Here is an 18,114-nt window from a genome sequence, read left to right on the forward strand (position 1 = left end):
AGAATCTAAAAAGAATGTTAAAGTACATTTTAGTGATAGAAAATTTTGTCATTAAGATGTTTTCAAGTGATTACAATTTTGCATGTTTGCCTAATATTGTAGTTTTATTTTGAAAATTTTATTATTTATACAGTTTACTTAAAATCTCTTATTACCACAGGTTATTCTGTCGTTTAACTCCCCCTTTGTGTCTAAATTTTTTGGGCTTGACACACATGGATTCAACAATTTCTCACCAGAACACTCAGCCAACTGCTTATACATCAGTAAGTAAATGGAATATATGCTGCTACAGATTCAATAAAAAGAACTGTAATATAACATTTAGAAGGGTATACTTGGCTAAAGAGGAGATATACTAAAATATATTTCTTGTGCCATTAGTGATATAGAAGCTTATCTTTGTGGTTTCTTGGTTCTGATGTTTTCGTATTGACTGCAACATTCTTTTAAGAGTTATGGAGTTGCTAATTCTGAGCAAGTGTTTAAAATTTTTAATTCTAAAATAGTTATTACAAAATTTAATTTAATTTTTAATTTAATTGTTTGACCTCTGAAGCAAATAGCCTAAGACTGAATGGTGAAGCATTATGTTTGTAGTTTTAATTGTTTTTGTTACCTCCAGAGGTCACTCCATAGAGGATGGAAAGGAGTCTTAACACATTTTCTCAGAATAGGAAACCTTTCACTGCATTTAAATTGCAACTTCATAATAAGCCTATAAATCTGATATAAATAAGATACTAGTTAGTAGGAAGCATAGTCATAGTATGCAAGACAAGCCACATTTGATAAGGCAATGTAAGTGTAAACATTCAGGTTAATAAATAAGGTCGAAACTTAGTGTAGTGAAAAGAATCTGGATTTGGAAACAAAAGACTTGAATTCAAATCCCAGTTCCACCACTTAACTAGCTGTGTAATGTTGGATAAGTCGCCTATCTTCTTGGTATTTCATAGAAGTTGGATTTAGATTATCTCCAAGTTCCTTCCTGTTCTAAATCTGTGATCCTAATGATTTGTTTCTTCCTATTGAAAAGGTATATTTATGGATATATTTTGGTTGATGATCAACATAGACATTTTTATATGAATAAGGGGAAAAGTCTGATTAATTTAAATTCATTATTTTCTTCTGTTTCAGATTATGGGTTCCATGAAAGTACTATCTTTTATTGCTGATGGATTCTATATTTATTATCCTATGCTGGTTGTTATTCTCTGTATTGCTACTTATTTTAGGTAAGAAAAGCAGAGCCTGAACATTGATTTTCTTCCTTGTGTCCTTTACCCTAATCTGGATACCCCACTTTCTTGGCAAGTAAGATATTCACTAGATGTTCTGTTGAAAAGAATCTGGCTAACCCAACAAGTAGAGTCCTCCCTCTATATCAAGGGTAGGCAACCTTTTCGGCTGTGAGAGCTCTAAACGCCACATTTTTTAAAATGTAATTTCGTGAGAGCCGTACAGTGCTCACAGCGCGCGCTCCTGTAACAGCGCCTGAAAAAAAATTGACTTTATGGCTCCTGCAGAAAGAGCCATGTGTTGCTGACCCCTGCTCTATATGGTTGGAGCCTTGCTAGCAACAGGTCTATTTTTTAAAAATAAAATTTTTCTTGACTCCTTCCTTCTTCCTACCCCTACTTCTTCACTAGTGGTTTGCAAAGTATGAGAGCCTTATAGGATGAATGAAGGAGAGTTATATTCTAACTCTTTGCATTAGATTCTAATGAGAGTGGTTTCTACATATAGGAAGTAAAACTCCCTTGTGTTAAATTTTTTTATGTGTATGCAAATGCTAATCTTGAAACCAGATTTCTAAAATATTCCTTGATTTCTGTTTTTGATAATACAAATCACAGTATTAAAGTGATATAGAGAAAGGTGACAGAGTTTCTCAAGTGAGTTCAAACAGATCCTAGGGGTAAAGCAAGGTTTATTACTCTGACATTTTGGAACTGGAGTTTAGGGTAAGTAGTATTTGTCTTTAATTTTTTTCATCACATTTTTTTGGTGTTCATTTTTTATGAGTTTTAAATTCTCTCCCTCCTTCCCTTCTTCCCATTCCTTGAGAAGCAAATGATTTTTTAGAAATTATGCATGTGTAGTCATTGAAAGCATGTCTGTTTTAGCCAGATTGCAAAACAAACAAAAACAGAACAAAGGAAAAAATAAAAATAATAAAGTATGCTTCAATCTGCATTCAGACTCTATCATTTTCTTTGGAGGTAGATAGCATTTTTTAACATCAGTCCTTTGTCTTTGTCTTGGATCTTTGTAATGCCAACAATAGTGAAGTCATTTCAGTTGATCATTATATGAAATTGCTGTTACTGTGTACAGTGTTCTCCTGGTTCTTTTCACTTCACTTTACAACAGTTCATGGAAATCTTTCTAGATTTTTCTTTCCTTTTTTAAAATTTAAATTAATTAATTTTATATAGAATATTTTCCCATGATTACATGATTCATATTCTTTCCCTCTCCTCAACCCCTCCACTTCCCACCCCCCCACCATAGCCGACATGCAATTCCACTAGGTTTTACATGTATCATTTCCATATTATTGATAGTTGCACTAGGGTAATTGTTTAGCGTCTACGTCCCCAATAATATCCCCATCAATCCATGTGTTCAAGCAGTTGTTTTTCTTCTGTGTTTCTACTCCCACAGTTCTTTCTCTGGATGTGGATAGTTTTCTTTCTCATAAGTCCCTCAGCGTTGTTCTGGATCCTTGCATTGCTGCCAGTAGAGAAGTCCATTACATTCTATTGTGCCACAGTGTATCAGTCTCTGTGTACAATGTTCTTCTGGTTCTGCTTCTTTCACTCTGCATCAATTCCTGGAGGTCTTTCCAGTTCACATGGAATTCCTCCAGTTTATTATTCCTTTGAGCACAATAGTATTCCATCACCAGCATGTACCACAATTTGTTCAGTCATTCCCCAATTGAAGGACATACCCTCATTTTCCAGTTTTTTGCCACCACAAAAAGCACAGTTTATAAATATTTTTGTACAAGGCTGTTTATCTATGATCTCTTTGGGGTACAAACCCAACAGTGGTATACCTGGATGAAAGGACAGGCATTCTTTTATAGCCCTTTGAGCATAGTTCCAAATTGTCATCCAAAATGGTTGGATCAATTCATAGCTCTACCAGCAATGCATCAGTGTCCCAATTTTGCCACATCCCCTCCAACATTTATTACTTTCCTTTGCCGTCATGTTAGCCAATCTGTTAGGTGTGAGGTGGTACCTCAGAGTTGTTTTGATTTGCATTTCTCTAATTATAAGAGATTTAGAACACTTTCTCACGTGCTTATTGATAGTTTTGATTTCTTTATCTGAAAATTGCCTATTCATGTCCCTTTCCCATTTATTAATTGGGGAATGGCTTGATTTTTTTTGTACAACTGATTTAGCTCCTTATTTATTCGGATAATTAGACCTTTGTCAGTGTTTTTTGTTATAAAGGTTTTTTCCCAATTTGTTACTTCCCTTCTAATTTTGGTTGCATTAGTTTTGTTTGTACAAAAACGTCTTAATTTAATGTAATCAAAAATATTTATTTTACATTTTGTAATTTTTTCTAACTCTTGCTTGGTTTTAAAATTTTTACTTTCCCAAAGATCTGACAAGTATAGTATTCTGTGTTTGCCTGATTTACTTGTAGTTTCCTTCTGGTGTGAGATGTTGATCTAAACTTAATCTTTTTCATTTTGTTTTCCAATTTTCCCAGCAGTTTTTGTCAAAGAATGGATTTTTGTCCCAAAAGCTGGGCTGTTTGGGTTTATCATGGACTGTCTTGCTGACATCACTTACCCCAAGTCTATTCCACTGATCTTCTCTTCTATCTCTTAGCCAGTACCAAATTGTTTTGATGACCACTGCTTTATAGTACAGTTTAAGATCTGGTACTGCTAGGCTACCTTCCTTCATTTTTTTTCCATTTTTCCCTTTGATATTCTTGATCTTTTATTCTTCCAAATGAACTTTGTTATAGTTTTTTCTGATTCAGTAAAAAAGTTTTTTGGTAGTTTGATAGTTATGGCACTAAATAAGTAAATTAATTTGGGTAGAATGGTCATTTTAGCTCTTCCTATCCATGAGCAATCAACATTTTTCCAATTGTTTAGATAGCGTTTTGTTGTTATGTTCATATAATTCCTATGTTTGTTTTGGTAGATAGATTCCTAAGTATTTTATATTGTCTAGAGTGATTTTTGAATGGTCTAGATTTTTCTGAAAGCATCATCCTTGTCATTTCTTATAGAACAGTAATGTTCCTTCCCATTTGTGCTATAACTTATTTAGTCAATCTCCAGGTGACGGGCATTCCCTCAATTTCCAGTTCTTTGCTACCACAAAAAGAGCATAATATTTTTGTGTATATAGGCCCTTTTATGTTTTTTTTCAAAGTCTTTTTGAGATATAGACCTTTTAGTGGTTACTGGGCTAAATGATTTATGCACAGTTTTATAGTCCTTTAGGCTCCTAATTTTTAATGATCTCTTTCTCTGGGATCATTAATATTAAGTTTGCATATACATTTTTTCACCAGGCAAATTACTAAGGGAATACTTCACAGAACTTTATAAAATAATAAAATTCATACTTAAAAAATACAAAATCACTAATAAGAGAAATTCAAATCAAAACAATGCTCAGGTTTTAACTTGGGCTCTGCATATTGGCAAACAAATTAGAAAAACAAAAGATCTTGAATATAAAAGAAATTATTAAAAGAAGTTGGGTTGTAAGGGGAATGCAACTCCATATTTCAAACTATATTATAAAGCAGCAGTCATCAAAACTACCTGATCTTTGTTAGAGTAGTGAGAGATCAGTGCAACAAACTTGATGAAAGAAATTCAGGAACAATAGAACTCAATAATCCAGCATTTGATAAAGTGAAAAATGTAAATTACCTAGAGGGAAGAAATCTCCTTACTTTCTTAAAAATAGCAAACTTTGGGGAAACCTGGAATATAGTCTAGTAGAAATTAGGCTTGGACATCATATTCTTGGACATCTTACATCATATTCCATAATAAATTCTAAATGTACACATAATCTTAATATTAATGATCTTACTATAAAAAGAATTCAATTAGAAACAGATCATTAGAAGTTAGAAATTAGAAGTCAGAAAAACAGACATTACAAGAGAACTTCTCAGTTATAGATAGAAGCTATATTCTTTACCCAAGAAAAGATAAAGGCAATTACAAAAGATAAAACAGATAACTTAGATTATTTGAATCTGAAAAGCTTAAGCATAGATAACATTAATGCATCTACAATAAAAGAAGTGGTCAGATAAGTTAAAATTCTTGCATCAATTTACTCTGATAAGGGTTTGATATCTAAGATATAGCAATGATATATAGAAATATATATGTAGAAATGTGTGTGTATAATAATCTCCATTCCATGATAGATAGTGGCTAAAGGATATAAGCAAATGGTTCTCAAAAGAAATGCAAAGTATTCACAGTCATGTGAAAAAATGTCCCAAATCACTAACAAGAGAAATGCAAATCAAAATAATGCTCAAGTTTCACTTCACACTTTGAAAATTGGCAAAAATGACCCCAAAATGGTAATAGTCAGTATAGGCATTGTAGATATCACAAGCGTATGGAAGATATTAAAAAATTATCTTTATCTCTTAAAAAAATTTAGGAAAACTGTACAAATAGTTACATACTTAAAATATTTTTGTTTTCTGAATTAGTATATTCTATGAATGAATTGTTGATTTTATGTTTAGATTTTATAGAATTAAACAAATTGGATTTATTTGGTGAATGATGGTTCTTATTCCTTTTGGAATCATAGACTTAACATATTTTGAGTTGGATGGGACCCTAGTTACCAAATTTTACCCTCTCATTTTACAAATGAGGAAACAATACCTCAAAAAAATAACTCACTCACTATCTCATAGGTAGTAAGTGACAAGTTGACTCCAGAGTTAGTACTTTTTATGTTTCAGTATATAGGGTGTATAGAACCTCAAGAGAGGGTTTATTGGGGGCAGCTGGGTGGCTCAGTATATTAACAACCAGGCCTAGAGACAGGAGGTCATAGGTTCAAATTTGACCTCAGACACTTCCTAGCTGTGTGACTCTGGGCAAGTCACTTGACCCCCATCACCTAGCTTACTGTTTTTCTGCCTTAGAACCAATACATAGTATTTTTAATTTTTATTTTAATTTTGAATATTTTCCCATAGTTACATGTTTCATGTTCTTTCCCTCTCCCCCAAAGCCCTTGCTCCCCTGTAGCCAATGCACAATTCCACTTATTTTACATGTATCATTGATTAAGACCTAATTCCATATTATTGATAGTTGGACTAGACTAATCATTTAGTGTCTACATCCCCAATAATCCCATCATCCCATGTGATCAAGTAGTTGTTTTTCTTCTGTGTTTCTACTCCCACAGTTCTTCCTCTGAGTGTGGCTAGTTTTCTTTCTCAAAAGTCCCTCAGCCTTGCTCTGGATCCTTGCCAATACATAGTATTGACAGAAGGTGAGGGTTTAATTAAAAAAAGGGGGGGGTTATTGAAAGTTTTGGATAAGAATCACATAGGAAGAAAAGGTATAGAAGGTTGTGGTTGTCAAAAGAAACTTTTATGAGTAGGACTACTATTATTGACATCAAAGTATTTTATCCTGTTGTAAAACTTTGCTAAAAAAAATAGCAAAACTGCTTTATATTGTCACTCTAGAGTGACCAAATTTTGAGTTCAAATTAATCTGGATAAATAATTATTAGTGGAGTTGCATCATCTGCAAATGTATAGCAATTTAGTTGTAGGAGTTAAGTAAAAAAGAAGTAAATGGGGATGCCACCCAGTGCTATTCTTTGAGCTCAGTGTAGCAGGATGGGAGATGGGAAACTGGAATCTGCTGTCCTTTAATCTATTCCCTATGGTCTTAATTCTCCTTGCTTCTCATTATGAATATCATTCATGATGAGTGATTCTAGGATTTTATTCTGATTATACCTACATTCATTCTGTTTATTCTGGTTTGGCCAAAGAAGAGGGAATTTTGTTAGCCTTCCATTATTTTCACCTCAGAAGGCCTTTGCATATCCCCTTTGACTTCCTTGTTTCTGTTCTTGCCTCGTAGTGAAACATGAAGAATAAACACTATAATCACATTTATGTATGAAGCTCTTCTAGGAGCTTAACTGAATTATAATAAAATTTGCATTCAGTTATTTAAATATAAATCTTACCTCATCTAGCCATTTCAGATCCTTCTGCTTTCTGAGACAGATTGTCTCCTTAACCCCTTTATAACTCCAACTTTTAGGAACTGCATTTTATAGGTGATTTAAAATTTTTGCAAGGGTAATTTTGACCATATGAGATTTTCCATTTTGCTCTACTTGATGACTTTAAAGCCTACCTTCCACTAAGTTATACTATAGTAAAAAATTAATCTGTGCCTTATTTCCTTCCTCTTAACCCTTTTTTCCAGTTTAGGAACACGTTGTCTGAATCTGCTAGGTTTTCAACAATTCATGGGAGATAATGATATGACATCTGATTTAGTCGATGAAGGAAAAGAGTTAATTAGACGAGGTAAGATTTATATTTAAAATAAGCAAAAGAAAAAATACTGTGACAAGTCAAAAATTAATATTTCACACATATAAGTGGATGAGTAACTTTTAGTATCTTATTCAAGGTTTGATATTACATATGAAAGTATTTGGTTGTATTTACTAAAAGCTGCATGTATCCTTTACTGGAGTAGAGAATATAACATATCCCAAGCATTGAATGCTACACATTTAAAAAAAACATATCTTATCACAATAATGCTATTTTATAGATTTACCTATAAGAAGTACTATTATAGCATAAGTTATCATGAACATTCATTTTTTAGAATTAGATATATTTTTCTTAACTTAAGATTCACTTTTCAGAGGTGTGAGATTAGCCAGACCCGAAGGTGTAAATCTTTTCATTTTAATTATTTAATAAATCTTCTTTTGATAGAATGTTTTGTTTTAATATCTTATTATCTTTAACAGACATTTACTAATTACATTACAAACTTAATTAAAGTAATGATAATTCACTTAAGAAAAAACAAACCTTACCTTATCTTAGCATCATTTTTAAGATAAAAGAGCCACAAGGACTAGGCATAGGAGTTAAATGACTTGCCCAGCTAGGAAGTATCTGAAGTCAACTTTGAACCCAGATTCTCCTGATTCTAGATCTGGAATGATCATTCACATTAATATAGGACATTATTGTTTATATAATTGTTTAATGTATGCAGATCACACTATGGCATGAAGCTCAAAACTTCACTGAGACTTTCAGGACACCCCATATATACACATGCATGCACAGACAGAAAGGCCTTGTCCTAGTTGTGGTTCAACGTTTGTTGAAATGAATCATGTAGAACCTAATGATTTCAGATAATCAGTACTTTTAATAACAAACAATATATGCTAATGCTTGTGCCCAAGTAAACGTGTTCTCCAAGGAGATTAAAAATCTATCCTCACAAGTAAAGGCTGCAAGCAAGGAAAAGAAATCATAGGGAAATTCCCTAGGGTCTCAGGGACATTACCAAAATCCATTTCTTGCTTTCTTGTGTCCTCTGTGGGAAGGCTGCTAGAGGCCAGCAGAAAAACCTCCATCTGTGTCAGCACAAGGCAACTTCCTCTACCTGATCTCCTAGCCAGAGTATGGGAACATCTGGTGTAAAGAGGAACAACTTTTTCCTTTGATGTCAGCCCTTCCATCTCCTGTTTTTCCTGTGCCTTAAGGGAAGGGTAAAGTCACTGGGGACTAAGACTTCCATTTCTGCTGTTTGGATTAAGTGTTTTGCTCCCTTGAGTATTTTCCAACCTATTCTTCAGCCTTCAGAAAGAAGAGGAGTAGTGAAACAGGGTCTTCCATTTAGCATCCACCCTTCATTTGTCTCTAGGCTGATCTCTGTCCTCTGAATAGAGGAGTGGCACTTTTCACTCAGTAATGAATATTCTCGTCCTGGTAATCCTGTGATTCTGAACCCCTTTAGGTCATCAGCCAAACCCCATTCCCCATCTGTTCCTTTGTTTAGTCCTAACTGAACCATGTTATTCTAACATTAGTACTTTTCTTTCTCTAGAGAAGAGAAAGAGGCAAAGACAAGAAGAAGGTGAAAATCGAAGAAGAGTAAGTATAATATTTTAAACTCTTTTAGGCAGTATTAAATGAAAAGCAGAGTAAGAAGCCAAATGGGAAGGATGGTACAAATGAATAAAAATGATTTGTTTTAAATATATATATTAAATGTATTTTTTTAAATTGCATTCCCACTATATGGGACTATCACAGGTAACAAAATTTATCACGTAGTGGTCCTTTTGAACCTCCATTAAAAATATTTAAAAATAATTATGTATGTATATATTCATAGATCTAGGAGTAGCTTAGCCAGTGATGGGCAAACTATTTCCCTCTGGCCAGATCCAGGCCATAGTTTTTCCATCACTACCTTAAGCAGTTCCCTTATCACTACATCTGGATATGGGGGTGTAGTGATTAGGGAATTACTTAAGGTAGTGATGGGCAAACTATGGCCTGGATTTGGCCAGAGGGGAATAGTTTGCCCATCACTGGCTTAACCCATTCTAAAAAACTGATGCTTTCTTACATGCTAAATATATTTGAAATTTTTTTATAATATCCATTTACTTTACTAAGCTTTTCTATTCTAAAATAGAAAAGTCATTAGTATTACCCAATCATAATTACTGCTCCTGAAAGTATCACATTTAGCCTAGAAAAGTCTTAGAGAAGAGTGATAGTTGTCTCTATATGCTCAAAGCATTGTTTAGGGACAACTAAGGCATAGGAGTACAAAATAGTGGCAAATTTCAGCTCTCCATGTGACACAGTTAGGCCTGTCCAGAAATGGCTTGAGTTATCTCCATAGATGATAAAGCTTCTTTTCATACAACCAAAGACTACTTGGCAAGTTCTCTAGGAGTCCGTGGAAGAGATCTTTGAACTTATTTACAAGTTGATTTAGATGGCCCCTAAGCCTCCTTTCACTTAAATTCTATGTTTCTCAATTAGAAACATTTAATTTAAACATTTACTTAGAATGTACTCTAAGAGGCTTTATTATGTTTTTATTATGTATTGTTCTCATTAATGCCATGTGACTATTTTTAGAGCACTTCAGTTTTTTTAGGGAAGATAGTTTTAATATGTTTCATATATTTACATAATGACTATTATTATTTTATTTTCATTACCTCATCAGTTTTCAGTTTTCATTTCTTTCTTTTTTTTTTTTTTAAATAAAAGCCCTTATCTTCCATCTTAGAATCAATACTATGTATTGGTTTCAAGGCAGAAGAGCAGTAAGAGCTAGGCAATGAGGGTCAAGTGACTTGCCCAGGATCACACAGCTAGGAAGTGTCTGAGGCCAGATTTAGACCTAGGACCTCCCATCTCTAAACCTGACTCTTAATCCACTGAGCCACCCAGCTGCCCCCTCATTTCATTTTTAAGTTATCTCAACTTATATAATAAGTAGTATATGTAATATTTTCTCGATAGGGGTGGTGGAGAGGGAAACCTAAAGAATTAATATGTTTTGATTTGACTAGCTAGAAAATAAAAAATATATTATTTTGTAAATATAAACTATATTAATTTACTAAAACAAATTCAGATGTTTAGAGTAACTGTTGTGCTCACATTATATTGGTTTTGATGGGTGGACCAGGGAGGAGCAGTGTGATTTCATTGGTTTAGAGAATTCCTATTATGTGACTTTTTTTATCTATGAAGCTTTCCTGCACAATATTCTCTTCAGCTTTTCATGGTACTGTTTGCTCCTGGTTCTTCTCTTTTACTGGATTTTCATTGGTGTGCAAGCCCTAGTTATAGTGGTTGTCCCCAAGGGCTCTGTCCTGGGTCCACTTCCCTTCTCTCCTATACTGTTTAAGTTGGTGATTTTATCAGCAGCCATGAGTTCCATTTTCATCTATCTCTGTGCTAATGACTTCCTTCCCAATGAATGCTGAATATAATTCACAAGCTCATTGCCATCCTTGACTCCTCCTCATTTTTGATATCCAGTCAACTGTAAAGTTTTGTTGTTTCTGCCTTCCCAGCTTCTCTTGTATCATTCTTTTCTCTACTCACAAAACCACCACCTTGGTTCAAGTGTATTATTCACTGTTATTGTTCAGTCATTTTCAATTGTGTCTGACTCATGTCCTCTTTTGGGATTTTCTTGGCAGAGGTAAAGAGTGGTTTACTGTTTCTTTCTCTAGCTCATTTTATGAATGAGGAAATGAAAGCAAACAGGGTTAAGTGACTTGTCCAGGGTCATATAGCTAGTAAGTGTCCACAGCAGGATTTGAATTCAGGTCTTGTAAATTCCAGACCTGGAACTCTATCCATTGTGCCACCTAGCTGCCTTCACCACTCACCTACATAATTGCAATGGCTTTCTAATTGATATCCCTGTCTTTAGTCTCTCCCCATTCCACTCCATCTCTCACATAGCTGTCAAAGTAGTTTTTCTAAACCTTAAGCCTAACCTTGTCACTCCCTGTACTCAGTGAACTCCTAGGCTCCCTGTTACCTACAGGATTAAATATAAATTCCTTTGTTTAGCATTCAAAGTTCTTCATAACTTGGTCCCTTCCTACTTTTCCAGTCTTAGTACGTTTTAGTCCTCTTCATGCCTTCTATATCTGAGCCATCTCTGCCTTTGCACTGTCTACACCTCATGCTTGGAATGCTTCACTTACCACCACTCCTCAACCTTTGTTGTTGTTTCTGGCTTCCTTCAGTTCTGTCTACAGTAGACTTTTACTTGTCTCCCCCCAACCTTCCAGGGCCTAGTCCTCTAGTTACCATCTATCTTCTCTGTATGCATTTTGTTGTTCCTCCCTTCGGAATGTAAGTTGTGTGGGGGCAAATACTGTTTTTGCCTTTGTATCCCCAATGCTTGACACATAGTAAGTATTTAATAAAGTTCAGTGTATGGACTCAATGCCTCTCCTGCTAGGATTGTATATTTTAATTATACTTTTGATGAAACATTGAGGGTTTTTTGCTATAGTTTTATGTTTCTTTTCAAGGAATGGAAGGAGCGTTATGGAAACAATCGAGAAGATTCCACCAGGAATAGAAATGTTCATACTGACCCAAAAGAGTCAAATTATGCAGAAACCAATACCAACAGATGTAAGTGGCCATTGCATTTGGTTTAGGGGAGTAAATTATATTGCTTGCCAAACTTCAGCTTAAGAATCCACATTGGACAGATTCATGGAAGTAGCATTTTGGAATTCTATTATATTCTTATATAGACCAATTTAGGGTACTGGGCTAAATTTGTATACTTAAGAGCAGGCAAAGAATTGGGAGGAGTGATCAGAAACCAGAGAATATCAGTGTACTGGCTTGTCTGGACCTAAAGTTCCATATTATATCATATATATTTAAAGTTCCTGAAAGTTCTAAGCTTTCAGATGATTTATTTTCATGATTAATCTATTTGAATTTTGATTCATTTTCTTCTTTCCAGCTAATTGTATGCTTTAAAATATTTTAAAAATACTAATTGATACTGTTTTTTCAGTAAAAATAATCTTGACTAGCTAATTAATTCTGATTCACATTACTGGCTTAACTGTTCTAAAAATTGTTTCCTTTGCTTAGATGACCTGTTAATCATCCACAATTATTTCGTGTTGTATTTTTTTCACTTAAATCTTATTCTGTTGTCTTATCATGGTTTCTTTAAGGCCAAGCCAAAAAAAGTCCAAGCTTAGGCAGATTGTACCTTATTAGCCTGAATATAGTGTGACTTTTTTCCCCCAATATGTACCTTTGAAAGTCACATTTGCATTATATTTGAGCACTTCCAGCTTTGAAACCATAAGTTGTGTACTTTGACCTCTGCATACAAAAAAAGCATGGCTATCTCCTGGGGCAGAAGGGAAATGTGACCAAATGCCTGTTTATTTTGGTATTCCATCAAATGTCATCGTTAATACCAAAGGCGCCAAATCAGTGTTCATTAAAACTACTGGAAATGAGAAAACTAGAATGACCATGATGCTTGCAGTCACAGCTGATGGGCAAAAGCTGACTCGTTATGTAATTTTTAGGCATAAAACATTACCTAAGGAAAAGTTACCATCAGGAGTGATCTTTCATGTGCAGGAAAAGAGATGGATGAATGAAGAACTTGTGTTAGACTGGTTGAATGCAGTCTGGGGTAGCCATCTGGGTGTGTTACTGTGTCAGAGAGGAATGCTTGTACTCCACATGTTCAAGGGTCACCTGACTGAAAATGTGAAGAAGAGAGTTACTGAAATGTGCACAGACGTTGTTATGCTGGGAGGAATGGTGTTGCAATATAGATAGATGTGTTAGATGTAGTAATTAATAAGCAATTCAAAGATCATTTGAGGAAAGAATATTACAAGTGGATGTTGGCTGGAAACCATGAATTTATTCCATCAGGGTCAGTCACCATATTAAGGAACTGGATCAAAACCACTTGGGACAAAATCTCCACCAAGACCATTGTGCTTGGATTTAAAAAATGTTGTATATCAAACAGTAAGGGTGGTAGTGAAGATAGTGTTTTGTAGGAAGAAGAAGGTGACTCTAATGATGTTTCCTCTTTGGAAGATGAGGAAATAGAAGAGGAAAGAGAACATGATTAAATATTGGAAGGTAGTTTCTCACAAGTATCTATAAAGGTAATACATATTTAATAAAATGTTGGCATTAAAACTTCTTTAACCTGTTTTCAGGACCTTGAAAAAACTTTGAATATAAAGTGTCTGCATTATTCACGAGTTAAGAGAAAGTTGCAATTTAGAAGGAGAAAATAAAATGGGTGTTTCCTCTTTCTGAGTTATCCTTCAAAATACTTGAGATCACACTATATTCTGGATCATATTATATTCGGGCTAATATGGTACCAAGGTGGAAAGTTGGCTGAGTAGAAGCTAGGTGGCAGACTATCTTTGTCAAATAAACTAGCTAAGTCTTGGCCCCTGAAATTAGTGAATTATGTTATTTATAGATTTATTCTGGTTTTAAGGTGCTATGCTATTGTACTGTTTTTCCCCCCTGTTACTCTTTTAGCTTTGGATTCAAAATTTAAGCCCATTGTAACTTTGCCTTCACCCTGTCATCATGCTAAGGGGACTGTTGTCCACAAATGAAAAGTCATTGCTGTAAAAGAAATAATAATGTGAATCTTTTCCCCCTTTCACAGCAGTATCTAAGTATACAAGATCTAATAATCGGACTGAAAGAGATAGAATTGAATTACTCCAAGATGCAGAACCTCTAGATTTTAATGCAGAAACGTTCACTGATGATCCTCTTGAATGTGAATCAGGAAGGTGAGTTTGCTCCTGTTCTTTAAATATAGTAGTCACCCAATTCAAAACATTTTATTGACCTTCTGACTTAGTTGGATTTTCTATAACATTCCAAAAATAGTTATATTTTGAGAATGATCAAGGAACCAGAGAGTATTGGTACTTAATAACTACAACTTTTAATATTTTTGAGTATTTAATATTTTTGAAATGCTACCTATGAATTTAACAAATAGGTTTTGCATTCAGGTTAACTTAAATTGCGTTACAAATACAACCAAGTTTACTGTTTTTTAAATGAGAAATTTTTGTATCCATATTTTACCCTTCTCAGGAAAGTTTGTTTTGTGTAGATTTAATAGTTAAAATAAAGATGAGTTTGTTTCCTTTTTAAAATGCATTTTTGGTAATGGAATTAGGTGAAAAGGGTAAGGGAGACTTTTTTTTCCTACTTTAGCTAGTAACTGCTTTTTTAAAAATCTAATAATCTATAAAGTGGAAGAGGCACTAACTGAAAGTCACTGCTAAAATCTAGATTCATTCCACCTTTTGTTCATTCAAGAAAAATACTTTGAACTTTTCTTTCTGAAATGTACTATGTATATGGCTACCTTGTAACTGTTATTTCAGGGATTCAGCATTCTCACAAAGATAAGTAAGTCATGTGCAACTCAGTATAGAATGTCTTAGGCAGAAAAATAGGGTGAATTTTAGGTGAATTAATGTAGGCCGAAGTAGTATTTTCCTTACCTATCAGAAAATGGGCACCGTCACTGCATTTTGCTTCTGATTTGTCAGCACCATTAAGTTGATTTTTTTTTTTTTTAGGATAAAAGTATAAGGGCAGCTTGTGTTTGTGAGCCCCTGTCATACTTTCTTCCACTCCTGTTTTCTCTCTCTCTGTCTGTCTGTCTCTCTGTCTGTCTCTCTCTCTGTCTGTCTGTCTGTCTGTCTCTCTCTCTCTATCTCTCTCTCTCTCTCTCTCTCTCTCTCTCTCTCTCTATCTATCTCTCTCTCTCTCTCTCTAATAATCTTAACCTTCAGTCTTATCAGTACTATGTTCTGAAATATTAGAAAGTGTCTGAGGTCAGATTTGAACACAGGGCCTTCCATTTGTAGACCTGATTCTCAATCCACTGAGCCACCTAGCTGCCCCTTCCTGTTAGCTTAAAGTATGATATCTGCCTCCTCCTTGTAGGTACACACAAGTAGCCTGTGCTATCCAGGAATAAATGCTAGGAGTCTGTTGTATCAGAGCTTAATTTTAAGCCCATATCTTAATTTTATTCTAAATAGTACCTTTTGGATAAATTTTTCTTATTAGTTGAGCCTGTGATATCATTAGTGTGGGGGGTGTCCAGTGAGGAAACTCCTTCTACCAATGTAGATCTGACTTTCTCTTCAATGTATATAGTCTTAGAATAGTGATGGGCAAACTTTTTAAAGAGGGGGCCAAAGGAAAGGAAATGCTCATCTGTCAGTCTGTTTCTAAGGCAACTCTTTCGAAGTTTCATTGTATTGTATCCTATTCATTGTATTCATCAGATTAGGAATAATGTGGAACTGCTGGATAGAACATTTCAGGGGGCCCACATCTGGCCTGTAGGCCATAGTTTGCCCATCACTGACCTAGAACATTTCCCTTATATGTGATGTGGCTTGTCCAGGGGGATAGATATATGTCATGAGTAGAACTTGAACATGTGTTCTTGAGTTCAGTGTACTGAATCCTCTTATCTCATATATGATCTGTTTTCATAAACTTAGATTTAAAATTCCCTTGTTAATAGTTTTAATGTGTAATTATTTTTCCCTTTCACTGGAGATCTTCCATCAGTGACTAGATGATAACACATCAGGGATGTCATAGAGCAGTGGTATCAAACCCTAAAAAGAGGCCACTAACTCATATGTAAAGATCTCTGGGAGTTGCATGTTAACTCTTCCTCTGTTATATTGCTGTTATATAGCCTTTTGTGACATATTTCCCAATTACCTTTTTACTTGCTTTAAGCTGAACTTATTAGGAGGGTTATGGACTGCCATAGAGCACATGTTGGATGCCTTTGTTTTAGAGGAAACTACTGAGGGTAATGTAGTTACCTCAACTTTAAAGATGATCCGACTAAATTTTGAGAAGTGAAGGGACTTGCACAACATTGCACACAGTGGGGAAGTCAGAGTGTGCCCCTTGGTCTCTTTACTCTGAGCTTATGTCCATTCCACTGTTCATTCCACCTCACTGCTTTCCGTCCTGCACATGCATTTCCATTTTATGACTGATAATGTATTCCCTTATAGAATTTCTTGTGAAATTGTCTTTATTATTATTTAGCTTTTCTATGTCTGTTGCCTGATCTTTCAAGTAGATTGTAAACTCTTTGAAGCCGGAGACTATATTTTATACTCGTTTATATCTATCGTGGTGCCTTAGAGGGAGTGCTAACTAAATATTTGTTAACTGATGGATCATTTTTGTCAGGTAGGCCCTATGTCAGTCCTATGGAGGTATGTCAATCAGCTAACATTTATAAAGGGCTTACTATGTATCAGGTACTAGGTTAAGAACAAGGGATACAAAGAAAGAAAGGCAAAATATAGTCTAATAATGGAAGCAACATGCAAACAAGCCTGTACAAACAGTCTCTATATAGGATACACTGGAGGTAACCTCAAGGGGAAGGCACTCAGGCCAAGGAAGACTTGGAATGGCTTTTAGTGCAGAGTAAGACTTTATGTGAGACTTAAAGGAAGACAGGAGAGCTAGGAGGCAGAAATAAAGAGGAAACACATCCCAGGCTTAGAGAAGAAACCAGTGAAAATGCATTCTCTGGAGACATTGTCATCTGTGAGGAACAATGCAGACAGTTTTATCAATTTCCAGAAGCAAATTATTTGCTTAACGTAATGGGGTATTACATTATACCACTGCTTCCTACTTATATTTTCTTGATTTGTTTTTTCAAACCTGACTTCATGAAACCATTCAATGAAACTGTTTTATGTTCTTTTTTTAGGTATCAATCTGGTGGAAGGTATCTGTCAATGTCTCGAAGCCAAATATTTGATGATGTCTAAAGTTTGAAAATATTTAGGGGACAATTAACTATTTGAAGCCTGCATAACCAAGGCATTTCTCATGTTGTACAGTATTGTAACATCAGTGTACCCTCAGAACTTGCTTTCTTTTTGGAAGAAGAAAAGTCAAGTTAGGGTAAAAAAATGACACTGAGAATTTACAGCTTGTATAATAATTTATTTCTCATCAAGTAGTAGAGGACCATATGCTTGTGGGATTTATTGCATATGATGCAGCTTTTTGTGTGTTCTCTCAATGGATAATGGGAATGTCAGTTTAATTCATATTAAAAATTAGTCCATGCAAAAACATTTGTGTGTTTCAGGTTGGTTGAAATGAATCTTTTCTTCTGAAAATTAGTTTAAAAATAGTAAATCATCTGTAATGTCTGTCATACACTACAATACTCTGTCATTTGTGGAATATATTTTATTTAAAAAGAAAATATTTTGTCAGCATATTTCAAGGATATGTAATTGAATGGAGAAATCAAATGATGATTATATTCACAGAACTCATATCTTAGAACATAAGATTTATCCATGATTCACAGAATACAGTAATCCTTCTGCTTCAAATAATACACAAATTTTATATACAAATAAATAAATGTGTTTTGCATGTATA

At 34.5% G+C, this 18,114-nt stretch overlaps 1 protein-coding gene across 1 annotated transcript in view; it reads left to right on the plus strand.

Annotated features, from left to right (window-relative positions):
* Positions 1-17,798, plus strand: part of LMBRD2 (LMBR1 domain containing 2) — a 60,592-nt gene extending 42,794 nt beyond the window's left edge. The window contains exons 12-18 of the mRNA XM_044664353.1: positions 161-266; positions 1,144-1,241; positions 7,502-7,605; positions 9,161-9,207; positions 12,141-12,246; positions 14,300-14,429; positions 17,426-17,798. Coding sequence (XP_044520288.1) covers positions 161-266; positions 1,144-1,241; positions 7,502-7,605; positions 9,161-9,207; positions 12,141-12,246; positions 14,300-14,429; positions 17,426-17,486 — 652 coding nt within the window. The 3' untranslated portion in view covers positions 17,487-17,798. The remainder of the gene's footprint in view (positions 1-160; positions 267-1,143; positions 1,242-7,501; positions 7,606-9,160; positions 9,208-12,140; positions 12,247-14,299; positions 14,430-17,425) is intronic.
* Positions 17,799-18,114: the final 316 nt, after the last annotated feature.

This window comes from Gracilinanus agilis, chromosome 1 (genome assembly GCF_016433145.1).
Source record: "Gracilinanus agilis isolate LMUSP501 chromosome 1, AgileGrace, whole genome shotgun sequence".
NCBI lineage: Eukaryota > Metazoa > Chordata > Mammalia > Didelphimorphia > Didelphidae > Gracilinanus > Gracilinanus agilis.